The sequence below is a fragment of the Phalacrocorax carbo genome, chromosome 1 (genome assembly GCF_963921805.1).
Source record: "Phalacrocorax carbo chromosome 1, bPhaCar2.1, whole genome shotgun sequence".
In the NCBI taxonomy this organism is placed as follows: domain Eukaryota; kingdom Metazoa; phylum Chordata; class Aves; order Suliformes; family Phalacrocoracidae; genus Phalacrocorax; species Phalacrocorax carbo.
In genome coordinates, this window is record NC_087513.1 from 90,958,501 (window position 1) to 90,973,137 (window position 14,637).

The 14,637-nt window shown below is 45.5% G+C and overlaps 1 protein-coding gene across 6 annotated transcripts in view; it reads left to right on the forward strand.

Moving 5' to 3' along the window:
• Positions 1-14,637, forward strand: part of LSAMP (limbic system associated membrane protein) — a 1,028,083-nt gene that overhangs the window by 903,525 nt on the left and 109,921 nt on the right. For all 6 annotated transcript variants that reach the window (XM_064466267.1, XM_064466276.1, XM_064466286.1 and 3 more), the window contains one exon: positions 3,684-3,809. In XM_064466267.1, coding sequence (XP_064322337.1) covers positions 3,684-3,809 — 126 coding nt within the window. The remainder of the gene's footprint in view (positions 1-3,683; positions 3,810-14,637) is intronic.

Sequence of the window (14,637 nt, forward strand, 5' to 3'; positions counted from 1 at the left end):
CTTGTGTCCCCTGACAGAGCAGCTAAGAGACAACTCTTGCAAAAATAGCAGCCTCTCTTCTCTCCCAGACTAAGCCCCTCTGTCCTTTCCAGTGAGCATTGGTCTCAGACCTGAAACACAGTATGTACTATAGGTAGCTGTGCTGCTACAGGACTGAGGCAGCCCCCAGAATTGTTTTGTTCCCTTTAATAAGAGCAACAGGTTGGATTTCTGCACCACAACTTGGTGGGCTTTCCCAGCCTGCAGCTCTGCTGGCTGGCTGGATGAGTGAGTCTGTCCTGAGCCATGAGACAGGGGATCCCCTGTATCTGGTTGGACAGAAAGGAGAAGGAGAGAGTGCTTGAGTCCTGCCGAGTCAGTGCTGTGCCAGATCTCAGCATGGTGCTGCAAGCTGCCTCTCTGCTTTGGTGTGCTGTGGAACACGAACCCACAAGCTTCTTTTGGAGGAGGCAGGGTATTTAATTTCCCAGCTAGGGTATTTAATTTTTGCTGCCCTTTATGCAGTCTTAGATTATTGGTTGGCAAAGGTATTTTCTCACTTCCCAAGATGACTGTGTGATTGGTGCTTTGTACTGCCAGGCATTTGCTGCACAGAATGGGTGCGTGATAAAAGGGGAGGCGGCACAAAATGGAACTACAGTCAGTGAAACTCTCATGTACCCCTCGATATGGTGGGATGAAATTTTTTAACAACATCAGCGTTCTCCAACAATGTTTATTTTGGTTTGTTCTATTGCCTCCTACTTCTTCCTATGTGTGTAGACACACTGCTGATGGCTTTCAGTGAATCACCAATGTAAAATGTAGCAGGGCTTGTGTTTGTCAGGGGATTTTACTTTGAGAGGAAGGGGTTGATTTTCTGCTATGCTTGCTTTACTCAGTATCGTGCTGCTAGGGAGGTGTCCCTACTCCAAAATCCCTTCTCTCCAGGGAAGGGGTCCCTGGTGCAGTCAACCATTCTCCCAAAAGGTCTTGCTTTGGTTTCTTCACCAAGAGCTATCAACCATCAATACTAGCTCTTGAGCAGCAAACCAACTTCCAAGGTCCCTTCTCCTTCCTTTCTGGTGCCAGTTAGAACTGGTTGTTGAGGGCCTCACCCAGGTGAGTTTTGCATATCTCCAGGGATGGAGTTTTCACCACCCCACCGGGCAACACATTCCTGCCTTTGACCTCCCCAAAGTAAAAGCTTTTTTCCTCATTTTGAGTCAGAATTTTCCCCATGTTGTAGCTCATGTCTGCTGCTTTTTGCTGTTCACTCTGAGAAAAGCCTGCCTCTGCCTTCTCTGTACCTTCCCACTAGCTATTTGTAGTCAGCAGTAAGATCTCCCCTCAGCCTTCTCTTCTTCAGGTTGAACAGACCCAGCTCTCTTCGGTTCTCCTTGTGTGTCAAGTGCTATAGCCCTCTGACCATCTTGGGAGTCCTCCAGTGGGCTTGCTTCAGTATGTCAATGGCCCTCTTGTACTGGGGAGCCCCAAACTGATGTAGTGCTTCAGGTGCTGTCTAACACCATATGAAAGGACACAATCACTTCCCTCTGCTTATGGAGCTACACTCTTGCTAATACAACCCAGGATACTTGGTCTTTGCTGCAAGGGCATACTGCTAACTCCTGCTAAACCTCTTAGACCCCCACATTTCCAGACTGCTTGAGTCCAGCACATTCACCCATCCAGTAAATATCAGGGTGGTTGAAGTCCCTCACTGGGGGCTCTGATTGTGAGGCGTCTTCTGTCTGCCTAAAGCAGTTTTTGTCCACCGCCTCTTCTTAATCAAATGATTGGTAGCAGACACCAGCCAACAGAGGTGACACTGTCATATCCTCTGATCCTTATGCTTAAGCTCCCAGCTAGTTCACTGCCCAGAGCTGGGTGCAATCCAGCTGCTCCCTTGCAGAGAGCGCACCTCATTTCCTTGCCTTTCCAGCCTGTCTTTCCTGAAAAGCCTGTATCCATCTTGCACAGCACTGACAGTCCCGAAGGCTGTCCCACCATGGCTCTGTTATCCCAATGGGTTTATAGCACTGTGAATCTGCGTGAACGTCTAATTGCTCCTGTATTTTCACCATGATATTTGCATTGGTGCACATACATTTGAGACAGGCCCCCAGCTGTCATCCTTTCAGAAGTCTTCCCTGTTGTATTGGCACTCAGCTGCTTCCTCACTGCCCTCCATGCTGTCACTTCTTCCCACATTATGGCAATCCTTCCCAAACGTGTCTAGCTTATATCCCTCCTTGCCTAGGTGAGTGAGCCTGTCGGCAAAGGCGTGTCTGCCTCATTTCGTTCAACAGGTCCTGTTCCTGCTTGGGAGCCCCTGTTCCTCCAAGGGGATCCCATGGTCATAGATGCTGAAGTGTTGTCCAGGAGTTTGGGGCCTACAGAGAGGGGCTAATGAGCTGTGGGTTGTAAACAATATTCCTATGAATCCAGCAACATAGCTGGAAGTGGTGAGTCGCTCTCTTCAGGCTTCATTTCCTTTTCCCCACCTAGCTCGTAGGCAGCTTTGCCTCAAAAGGACCATCAGCCACTCCTGCCAAGGAGGGGGAAGGGGAGGTTGCTGTCTGTTTACTCTGTGGTAAGCAAAGCAGAAAATGATGTTGTTTCATTCCTCGCTACACACAAATTCAGAAGCTGAAAATATATTTAAAAAAATAGAAGATTCCTTTTTAGTCAAACTCCCTCACCACCTCCAGGCTGTGAAGTGTGGAAGCAACACATGGATGTGAAAGAGGAGAGACTGCGATGGCCTGGTCTGCTTGAAGGCCAATACACCAGTATGCTCCACACCTGGAAGTACCTGCTCAAGTCCTAGCATGGTCACTTTGGTCCCGTGACACAAACTTAGTTAGCTTGGAATGTCTTTAAGGATCCTGAGTGACCAAGCTATGACTTGTCTTGTGAATCTTTAAAGACCCCACCATGCTTTTGGTGCTGTGCCATGTGAGGTGCAGTCAGCCAGAAGCTATGTATTGCGGGCAGCCCGTGGGTGATCCTTCTTGGCTGAAAGGTGTTGCAGAAGCCCTCCCACTGTCACCATTGTGCCTTCCCTCAGCAAATTCCCATTAGCCCTGGTGTGCATCCCCACTTCTCACCTTGACACAGCAGTCGTGGCAGGAATGAGCTTAACAGCTCTCCTTTTCAATTCCTGGTGAGCACTTCGTTACCTGAGCAGCAGAACAGGGTCCTGGCTAGCAGTGTGGGTTCTATCTGCCTGTTGGAGGTAGCAATAACTAATATACCCTCTTAGTCAGTGCCTTGAGGCCTGGCACCCTCAGGAGGACATAGAACTGCATCTGGGACAGTTGCAGTTGTGTAGTGTAAAACTGGACAGTTTTGGAGTGTAAAAATAAGCTGGGACAGTGTTTGGAGCCTGCTGACTCCTTCCGTGCAGCCTTGGGGTAGTCAGGCAAGTTCTTAGAGGTTATTTTATGAAGGCCCACAAACCCATCCAAACACAAAGTATCGCAGTTGCAGCAAAGGCCATTCCTACCTGCAGATCCTTGAAGCAGTGGTACATATTATTCTGATAGAATATCAGAAAACCAGGTAGTAACAAGGAGTGCAGCCTGTGAGCGGAGTCTGAGGCATCCTCTGGTTAATAGGTAGGTAGGCTAATGAGTCAGACAGGCTGCCCTCCAGAAGTCCGGGTAATGAGGTCCAACTTCCTTTTTTTTTTTTCACAGTTCCACCAAAGATCTCCAATATCTCCTCGGACATCACCGTGAATGAGGGCAGCAATGTGACCCTGGTTTGCATGGCAAATGGGCGTCCTGAGCCTGTCATCACCTGGAGGCACCTCACCCCAACAGGTAAGAGACCCAACTGGACTCAACTGTGCTGGTGATTTGTGAACTGTACAGTAGATTCCTTCTCTTCCAACATATATAGAAAATTTCAGTAGCAATACAGGCAGCTGTAAAAAAGTGGCAAGGATCTTAAATGCACTGCAAGCTTGTTTTGCAGTGTGATTTTGAGGCATGATAACCAGGTTGTCTGAGGGAACAAATGAAATTACTTCAGTAGATGTTCTACAGAATTGGACCTGTAATTCTAGCTTTGGTCTTCATCTAATTGTCCCAATCTCTACTGCTGGTAATGCACAGCACAGTGGTGGAGACAAAACACTGCTGGTGCCGGAGAGAGGGGAAACAATTTCTGTTTAGATATTATATAGAAGAGGTTCTTTCTGAAAACCACGGAATTTGCTTCCCATTGATTTGCCTTAAAAGGCAGAGGCAAACAGTGGCACAGATGATTTCATATTACTCTCCACTTTGGCAGACAGTCTTTCTGTGTCTTGTGAGGTGAGTAAAGAAGGCATTTGATCTGCAAGATGAGTGAAGAGCAGGGTGGAGACAGAATAAAGAACTCACCAGCTTTGTTCTGTGAAGTGTGCCTTGCACACTTGAGGACATGGCAAGCTTGGAAGAAGAATATTCTTTCAGTAGTCAGACTCCCTCCATGGGGTTAGAAGCTTGAGTTGCAAGGAAACCTTCACACCCTAAAGATTTATCAGTAGGATGGGAACAAGAGGTAGGTTTCGCTTCCTCTGTATCATGTTCCTTGAGGAGAGAACAACTCTTTACCTGATTTCTTTTGCCATCAGATATCCTTTCATTTAAAATGCATGGGGAAAGCATTGATTAGCTCCATATGAATAGTATTCTATGATATTCTCATATGTGTAAAAGGTTAAGGAGGGTTTGAGGTAGGTAGAGTACAAGCTTTCTGCATGACAAGCTATCTACTGAATTTCAGCGGCCAGAAAAGGGGGGCATTGCAGAAAGGTGGTTGGCAAGAGAATGGTAGAATGACACCTTGGAACAGAGCTCAATCCAATGGCTGCATCCAGAAGCCCTTGGATTTGGGGCCTGTGGTTGAGACTGGGGTTACTCAGATTTCCTCTCTTGTCCCTTCAGCCAAACCAAAGTCCTCCTGAGCTTTCATGTGTATGGAAGCCAAATATGCAGTTTGTATTTCTGGCCCATTTCTTGCAATACCAAAAGAAGGAAGATGGGGAAAGACTGCCAGGAAGATGTGGGAGGAGCAGAGCTGATGAGGGGAGCACTATTCCTCTGTGGTATCATTGTTACTACCTGACTTTCCTCTTCTGCTCTTTTCAGTAGTAAGCATGACTGTGCCATTTGCATATATAGGGAAATAGAACCTATTTTTTTCACCTTTAATTATGTATAGAGAATCTTCTAGCTCTGGCATTTCTGCTTTTAAGATTTTTTTCATATCAAATCTTCCATCTTACTGCTGCATCCGCCTTTCAGTCCTCCATCTAACTCTTTCTTGTATTCAAGTAGGAGACACTCCCTAGCTATTCTGTAAGCGCAGCCTAACATTGCCCAAGCTAAGGGTGTTACAAGGACGCTATCTTGAATCTTCATGAAAACTAAGGCCTGGTACACAGGAGATGCATTGTTCAGAACAGTAATAAGATTCTTGTCCTGACTCATCACTTTGCATGCTCATGCTATGTGGTTTTTTCCATTTGTACTTCCTACTCCATTGCATCAGGCACAGAATTCTTTTCTCTCTTTTAAGAAGGCTCCTCAGAGTAAATCTTCATTCTGGCTATCCTCTCTGATGAGCAACAGGACAGGGGAATCCCATCCCCGCTTTGATTCCAAGGTCAGTTTTCCTGGGTCTGTTGTTCAGTTTTCTAGTGTGTCCCTTCACACTTTTTCTCCCATGCTATGTGTGTCAGAGGTGTAGCCTTGTTAGCATCCCGCAGCACCATCTCGCTGACCCCCTTCCAATCCATCCTCAGGCCTCCCCTCTACAGTGAAGCTTGCCAAGCACCCCCTTCCTAACCAACTAGAGCCAGGGATGAAGGGCAGGCCCCAGTCTGTCACCTCCATGTCTCACTGCTTGTTGTTCTCTCTCTCAACCCATCTGTTATCTTTTATGGGTACAGAGGAACTGCTTTCAGGCAGACATGCTGGTCTTTGAACAGCACGTAGCCCAATAAGGCACTTGTCCCAAAATGGAGGACAGAAGGGCTTCTTTTAAATGTTTTCCTTGAGGTTGACAATATAAATTTCAAATCTATTCCAGAGCTGCTGCAGCTAGAAACATGTCTTATCTTGGAATCTCCCTTTTCCAGAACCATAAGGCATTTTGGCTCCATTTATGCTAGTTTTGAAGACATCTGCTATGCATCAAAGAGCTATTTTAGATCATTGTTAAGGTTTCTAAAATATATCTCTCTCCTTGGATTTTTTCACAGATAAACTTGTTCCTGCAGAACTGCAAGAACGAGTATTATTGAGCTTGTGTAGGAGGTTTTGAATGGACAGGTTGTGAAATTAAACCAGCATTGGGGCGCAAGAGGGCCAAATTACTTTTTCTTTGTGCACTCTCCTCAAGGAGTTCATTAGTGAATTTGTCTGCTGTTTCTTTCATTCATTGACTTCGTCAATAGTGTTTGTTGGCTAATTACCTGAGTTAGGACCACAGAAATTATTTATTTCTTGTCAGCTGCAAAGTGGAAGATACAAATGCAAAAAGAAAGCGGTGTTGCTACTCACGCAAAGAAGGCAGGCGTGCATATGATAGCTCATTTAAATGCTGCTGGGCCTCAGGAATGATCATAGCCCACTCATCTGCCTATCTGGGAAGTTAAAATTTGCTTTATAAAATGCTATATCACCTCCTTTGCTGGTCCTTCAGTGAGCAGTTGAACTAGGCATTTTTCTCACATCAAGTATAAGTCCCCAAGCCTTGAAACAACCCATGGGAAAAAACCCTCTCCTTACCCTGTGACACAGCTGAAATATGGCTGTGGTTGTTGACTGTAGAACTGACACCTGGGAGGAAGGCAGGTAAGGGGAAAATTACTTTAATAATTCAGCTGACGATACAGATCAGCTTTAATGAAAGCAGGAATGACATTCCTTGGAACGATGCAAGTCCTTGTTCTTCACTTCCTTTACAGACCCTTTTCTTCCTTATCTAAGAGGCTATTATGCTGTAGGATATTGGCAACCTGGTCTAACTAGTTGTGGATAGTTTAATGAGCATTACCTGGAAGCGCAAAATGCTTCATTAGCTCTTCTCCTCTAGCCAGCAGAGGTCTCTTCTGGGATTGCCGACCTGCAGCTTCCAGCAACAGGCCAGCACCTTCCTTCTCATAGTCTGATGCCTTTCCTATGATTCGGGACATGGCTGCAGGCTTATTAAGCCTGCCATGCCCTATGACTTTTACCATCCCAGTTTGTGATGGTAAGCCATGGGAAAAACCATAGCAGCCCTCTGAACTGGATTTGTCAGGAAATTGTGATTTGTTCAGTTAGAGTGGGGATGAGTATTGATGATTTCCTACACAGACTACATGAGTTAGCACTTGTCAGCATTAGAAATATTTCACTAGGGGATATGCTATAGTCTCTCATCTCTTGAAGGGGACGAAACCCAGGTTCTCCCCTCTATGACTTTGTATGAGGAGTGGGTGTTATCCTATTGTTTTCTTCTCCTTAATATTAACCCATAACCTACATGATCCATAGCCCACAAAGGTATAGATTATTTTTTCCTTACTGAATGCAGTCCAATCAAATTTCCAGTAGTTGCAGCACAGCCTGCAGAAGGTCCCAGCACAGGGCCATGTATCATTTATCATGCTGACACATTCTGTGTGGGCTACCACAGGCAGCCTACCCATCTATGGCTAGTTACGTTAGGAGATGGATGCTCTGTTTTCCCTGTATCGTGCACCAAGATAACAGCTAACACAGCCAAGAAAAGAATCCAGCAAGATAGTTTACAGATGGTAAGCAATGCCTGCTTTTGAGCTCATCTTAGTTTTACTTCACGTCTTTTTTGACTTATGTTTACTCAGGCTAATGCGACTTCTCCCTACCCATAAGCTGCTGAGATCACAGTCAAGAGGCTTTAACATTTATCATTCCTCATCTCTCCATCTTATTCAGAGCCATACTAAATGCCTGGTTGACTGAAAAAGAGCTTCCTGGGAAAAATAAAGATTCGTGTATGTTCATATTCTTATCAATAAACTCACTCTCAATGGAAACCCTAAAGAGTGGCCTCTTGTGAATTGGGTTAGCAGCAATATGAACATGGACAATTGTTGCAAGGTCTTTGCGTTACCAGAGATCTCACTGCCCCAAGTCTGTTGTCCTGGATGGGCAGACAAACGTAGAAGAAAAAGGCAGCTCCTGTCCTGAGGAGCTTGCGCTCAGGTTAACAGAAACAGTCCTGTTCATGTTCCTGCTCCTTTTCCACAAGGTGTCAGTGGTTGAAACCTCCCCAAGGGCTTTGCTCTTGGGCACTGTGGCAAGTGCCGTGAGATTGGTATCCGTGTGTGATGGCAGCCTGAGAGATTGTGGCAGGGAGACAAAGCGATATTGATCCCTAACGGGCTCAGCTCAAGGTCAAACAATCGAGGCTTTTACTGGTTGTGCGTAACCACTTGAGGAGCAAAAAATTCAGTTTTCCTGGAGCAGTTACAGAGTGTGAAACTTGTGTAGAAGTGCCAGGTATCTCATTCCTGATCCAAATTCCCCAGCCTCAGCCCAGCAAGGCTGTTTGATAGAGAAGAGAATAGTCTGGATTCTCCCAAATTCCAGCTGACAGTCCAAAGAAACCCACTTTGGCTCAAAAAGGAGCTTAGTCATTACAGTGGTAATCACAGCATAAAAACCAGTCTAGAGCAAAGCAGATAAGTATTGATTGCAGCACCCAAGTTTCATGTCACAGCATAAAATGAAAGGAGATGGGAAGGCTTGTCAAATATGTCAGTCTGATTCTCCCTAGAGGGTGCTAGAAATTCTCATTGAATCTTAGAGAATTTACCATAGCCCGGGAAGTTTAGAAGGGATAGAGAATACAGAAGAGTGCCTGCATGCTCTGTGTAATTGCAATGGTATACATATAATATGTTTATAAACAGCTGTAGAACTCATTGCCATGGAAAGTTATTTAAAGATGAGAACTTGGCAAGACTCAAACAGTTTGTGTGTTCCTGAGGATAATGTGAACAAATCTGGATATTCTTGTTATTCACAACAAAAATATTGAAAAGGATGTTAAACTTCATGCTTTGGGGCTCAATTACTAGAGATCAGGATGAGACGTAAACTGAAAGAGACAGATTATCTCACACCCCCGCTCAGTCATGTATTTTCCTTCAGTGCATGCCGGTCTCCTTGTAGGGCTGAACACTGAACGTGAGGGAAGCAGAGAGCTCTCTGAAGGCATGAAATTCAAGATGACCATATAGTTCACATGGGCAACATTGATCTTTATGTCCTGTGTTTATTTGCCTCTCATTGCTATCTAAGCCCAAAGCCTTGCTACTGCACTTTGTGTTGCACAGGAGAAGCCAGTTTATGCCCAAGAAGATAACAAACAGAAAACCTTCAGCCAGAGTCACCACAAGTCAACCCTGTAGGCATTCGGTAGTGATGAGTGGGAAAGGGATTTTCCGGTTATCTAAACTATTCGGATTTAGCCCACCTCTCTGCTGCACTCTTAAAAACTCAGTGTAACAGTTGTGAAGAGAAGGAGTGTTCTTGTTTGGGGGGGGGTTGGTTTGGTGGGCTTTTTTGTGGTGTACTGTGCCAGCTCTTCTCATGTCACATCCTTTCCCCCTCTAGCTGCTTTTGCCTGATCAGGAAATTTAAGATTTACAAGGTACTTGTTCAACTCTGCATTTTAGGATGTTGGGGGCAACTGGTGATTTTTAACTAGGTCTCTTTTTCCATCTTTTTTTTTTTATTATTTCTTGCACCCTCAAAATGCTCTCTGGCAAAAATATGGTCGTCTTCCACAGGACCTCTCACTTTGCCTCTTATACACTCCCCATTTGCTTTAGGACTCTTTCTGAGATGTCTTTTTCTTTCTTGGTCTAGTCTTCATCTTATCCAACTTTATAGGGAAAAAAAGAGAAAAGGGTGCTGGAGAACCTGGGGAAACAAGCCAACATTTCAAATTTTTCAGGGCTTCTGTAGAAGGCATCCAAAGTGGTTTCAACCTCTATTTGCTTCCCACTTCCACTGGCTCCACATTTTTTACTTTTTTAGAAGTCCCCTCTTCTTAGTGCACGGCCCACAGGCAGCAGCCCCCCCGCTCCTTTCCTCACCTATAATACACTTAAGTCCTGAATGTGTTATCTCCCCAACACACTGGAGAGCTCTGATTACTTCCTTCTGTGCCCAGAGAGACACGTACACTGCACACGGATGCCTGCTATTGTAATAGTGTCCCGTTTGGTTGCTGTGGTCTGCGATGGCGTTTCAGTACAAACACTGTTGATGAAACATTCATTTTCTTAACAGCTTTTCTTTCTCTCTTCTGTCCCATGGCAGAGAGGGAGAACAAGGCCTCATAAATATTTTGGCATTTTTGGGGAACAGGCAAATAAGTCTGCTGTAAGGAGGGAATTTGCCCTGCTTCCTTCAGCAGTGGTTGGAGGGGAAATTCTGGAGTCTTCCTATCAGTGCTTGGCTGCTCCATCTCTGGCAAGATTTTCTGTGCTGTTTCTGGGAAGAAGTGGCAGTTGTGTACCAAGTTAGTGGCTTTCCTGCCATATAAAAATGCTGTTCTTTACAGCAAGTTGGAGTCTGGTAGAGTTGCCTCCATCTTTCCACTTCCTAGGTGGGTACCACTTCTAGTCATCCATGGTGTTAAGAGTCTTTTCCATGGCATTTTAAAGGCAGAGCTGGTTTGCGTCCATATGAAAACTTTCATCTACCTCCAGAAGAGCAGCATTTTTCTAGTTCATCGCATACTGTAATATTGCTGTTGCTGCAGTGCTGTACAGTCACTACCTCTACCCTCAAGACTAGTGCTTCTCAATGGAGACGTTTCTGATTAGTAGGGACATGCAGGAATAACTAGCTGCTTCTTTCTCTCCCCTCCTTCCATAAGCCAGTCTTGAAAGATCCCAGAAGGCTGGAGGTGGGAGTAAAAACTGAGCTCCCAAGAAGATGAGAGTTCAAAATATTCCATAATTAATGACTAATGACTTTTCCTAATGAGGAAAAGGAATTGCTATACACTATCGAAAGTAGGATCTCAGCCGCAGGTTGATGAACCTTAGCAAGTCCTTCATCATTCCCACTAGCAAAAACCCATTGAAATCAAAGGACTTTCCTGTCCTGACTAGGATAAAAAGAGGAAAGGTCTGCTGCCTACCCTGCCTGGTGTGGTAGGTGCTGTCTGTCTTGCCCTCCTTCCCTACCAGCCCTCCTTGTGCTCCAAACCTGCCATCCAGCACTCTTGTATCCTACCTGTAAGTAGTCAGCTACAGCAAAACAAATTGTCTGGAGAGAATGTTACTGAGTGCAAGGTACTGACGGGGTGTGTGTGTGTGTTATCGTGTCTCCCTCTAGTGATCTGAACTAACGAGTCTGTTCTGGGTCTCTTGTGCTTGGAGCTACTTGTTTGGTGACAGAGCATTTCTGGGTTCACAGGGACAAAAGGCTGATATTTTAGGAGTGGGTCCCATTTTCCCTGCCATCTGGAGGTCATATTCCCCACTGGCAGCTCTATGTTCACAGCTGTAGTTCACATCTGAAAATTTAAATGTGTTTGTAAAGATACAGAGAGGTTGAGTGTGAATTAAAGAGAGAAAATATTCACAGCATTTTAAATTTAATAGTTTCAATTCAAACATCCTTAAGAAAGCTATCCTTAAGAAGAAAATTGAGAGGCTGCGGGTTTTTTTTCTCCCTTGTAGCTGTAATCTATAAGTACTTTCACTTTAGGCAAGCATATTTCTCACTCTCTCTTCACAGTAGGAGAGAGACATACTAATAAAAGGGGAAAGTTAAGGTAGTAGCTTATAGCTGTTCCCTGTGTTGGTGGGGTTTGGGTTTTTTTGATTATTTTTTTTTTTCATTTAAAGAGAGAGACTTCACCATTTTTGTTATTATGCTGTAATGTGACTTCAACTGATTTCAGTGGCTTCGGTGACTTCACTGCTTGATGTATTCTGCACTGGAGCCAGAGCTACTGTCTCCTCTTGTCTGAGGACCCCAGCGAGTGTGGATGACAGCATCTACTGCAGCACATGGGTCCTGCTAGGACAGTGATGTCTGGAGGGAGTTTCCCGTACAGCCCCAAAGCCTTCACCTCTTCTGGCTCCACCTGCACAATTGTCTGTCTGTTGCCTTTGCCTCCACCCCCACGCCAATCCCACTTATATATAAGCCGCTTGGCATATATATCCCAGCTCTACCGATAGCTGGAAACAGAGAGAGAATAGAATAGAGAGAAGCAGGAAGGAAAACATGATTTTCAAGAATCTCCTGTACAGAGATAGACCCAGGGCAAACAAAAAGCCAGCTTTGGGGGCAAGACATCCCAAACCTGCTTGCCATGACGACCACAGCAAGATCAGGTGTCATTCAGCCTCCTGCAGTGTGGAGCTTTTCTCCCAGGCCTGAATACAGGCTTAGTGGAAGTGGGAGTCTCCCAGCTGAAGGTAGTGAGCTATTTTGGTAATGCAAAGCTGCAACAGACCCTGGTTTTGTGAACACTTGTGCTCTTTTTCCTTCCTCAGCCTCCTTTCTGAGCATTTGAGAAATGTGTCTTCAGAACATCCCTCTCTTCCCTGTCTGAAGGAAAACATGAGAGACTGAAAACATGATTCAGGGATTTTTATTTTTTTTTTTAGGAGATGCATGCTCAAAAATGTTGTTCTTATTTCTTCTTCTGTTACTTTTTCTTTCTCTCTGAACAGCACCTGAAAAATATGGCTCTTCTCATGTACTCAATATTTTTTCATGCACTGGCTGAACAAATCATCCTTTCTCATAAACTCAGAATGAGTACTCACCACAGTGTTACTGCGGCATGGGAACAAAGCAGGCGGCAGCAGGGAGGCTGGGAGGGGGCGGTGAGTTCAGGCCCATCCAGGGAAGCATGAGCTGCAGTTTGATGCAGGCTTTTAAGTTCACACCCAGTTTGGGGTGACTTGAGCCGTTTGAAGGATGAGCATATCCTGCCAAAGGATCAGCACAGGCCACCAGCAAGACAAGTGTAATCCAGGTAATGATGGTCTGGGAAACGCATTGATCATGAGAGATTTCAGTTATCATCATATTGACCAAGGACCGTGGCAGAGTGAGGTCACAGAGTGAGGACAGGACCGTATCCACAGCACACTTTACGGAGCAGCTCATAGAGCCTTGTGTCCAAGGAAAGGCACCGGTGGGAGATGAGCCAGCTGCAGTCTGGGGTAGGCAGAGGGAAGAGCAATGCAGCCTCTCAGGGGGTCCCTAGGCTCCTCATCAAGGTGCCTGCAGGTCAGTGCCCTGTTGCTTGTGCCTGGCTGAGAACTGCTGGCAGGGTCACCTTAGTACATGTACCGTAATGGTCAGCATGTCATTACCACCATCCTTACCTGCTGTGCAGCTTGTAGATCTGTAAAAACCACATGGCTATGCAGGTGCACCCTGCTGTAGGCATTATTTGTGAGCGTTTTAATATGTGTTCATTTGTATGTTCACCATGCTGGTGGTCTGTGCATGCATTTTGCTGCACAGGTAAGCTTTTTGATGTTTACCAGCTTTATGCATCAACCTCAAAGGCTTGCATTTGAGGTTGCAAATGAAAAATAAAAGCAGAGGGGAAGGCGGACAGTATCCTGAGTCATGTTGTACCTGCCATCCTTTGACTGTGGGGCATGGATCCGTACAGATGTCCAAAGCCTGTCTGTACAGCCTAAAGTACAGCTGCATGAAGGGGACAGAGAAAAAGCACTTTTAGTGTTAAGCATGATAAGAGACAAAATTTCAGAAATTCCCTGAATTGCAGAAGCTCAGATCAGGCTCCAAACTTTGCAGCTCCAGCCTCTCTCTGACACGCTCACTTCTATCTACTGCATTTATCTCTGCTGTACTTGGGCATCTTCCAAGCAAATAAATAATTGGTTCCTGCTTCTGTCTCCCCTTCTGCCCAAAGGACTTAAAGTTAATTTGTGCTGACTGTTAGTCTTTGGGTAGAAGCTGCTATTGTAAAAGGCAGTCAGGGCATATATAGATAGATGGTCTGTGAAATTGTAAGTGCCCCCATTTCCTGCAGGGAGATCTACAAACACTTGATTGCTGTGAGGAAAGCTCTTGGGAGCTTTCCAGGGGATGACACAGGTGGAGATGGAAGCCCACATTCCCTAGATGCTCCTTCAGCAAGCCCCAGCTCAGAAGCCTGGAGTTGCATGTACCATAATTTGGGTGAAATACAGGCGCATGGAGAGGCAAGTCACTCCATGTGAGGGGCTGGCCTGTGCCTCAGGAAATGCCAGGGTGGGTCTTGGAGACCATGGACAGAACAGAGACTGTAAGGGACTTGGGGACGAAGAAAAGTCACATCTGCCATGCAGCATCTCCTGTGTGAGGCCCAGGGAAAATGAGGGAAGGAGACTGTTAACTTGAACAGACAAAAGTAATTAGAGGAGTAAAATGATGGATTAATGAGCAGCCAGCATCAGGGGAGCTTATTAATTATCAGTAGAGGATTTCCTTCAATGTGCAGGCTGGCCAGGGGCATGCAAGACACCAGCCAAAAGGCTAGTCCCGTGTAAAGAAGCTGCTAGGGAATTAGTGGCATGGGGTGTCTGGAGAACGATAGCAGAGGTCGAGTTAAATGCTTCCTTTGAATCTT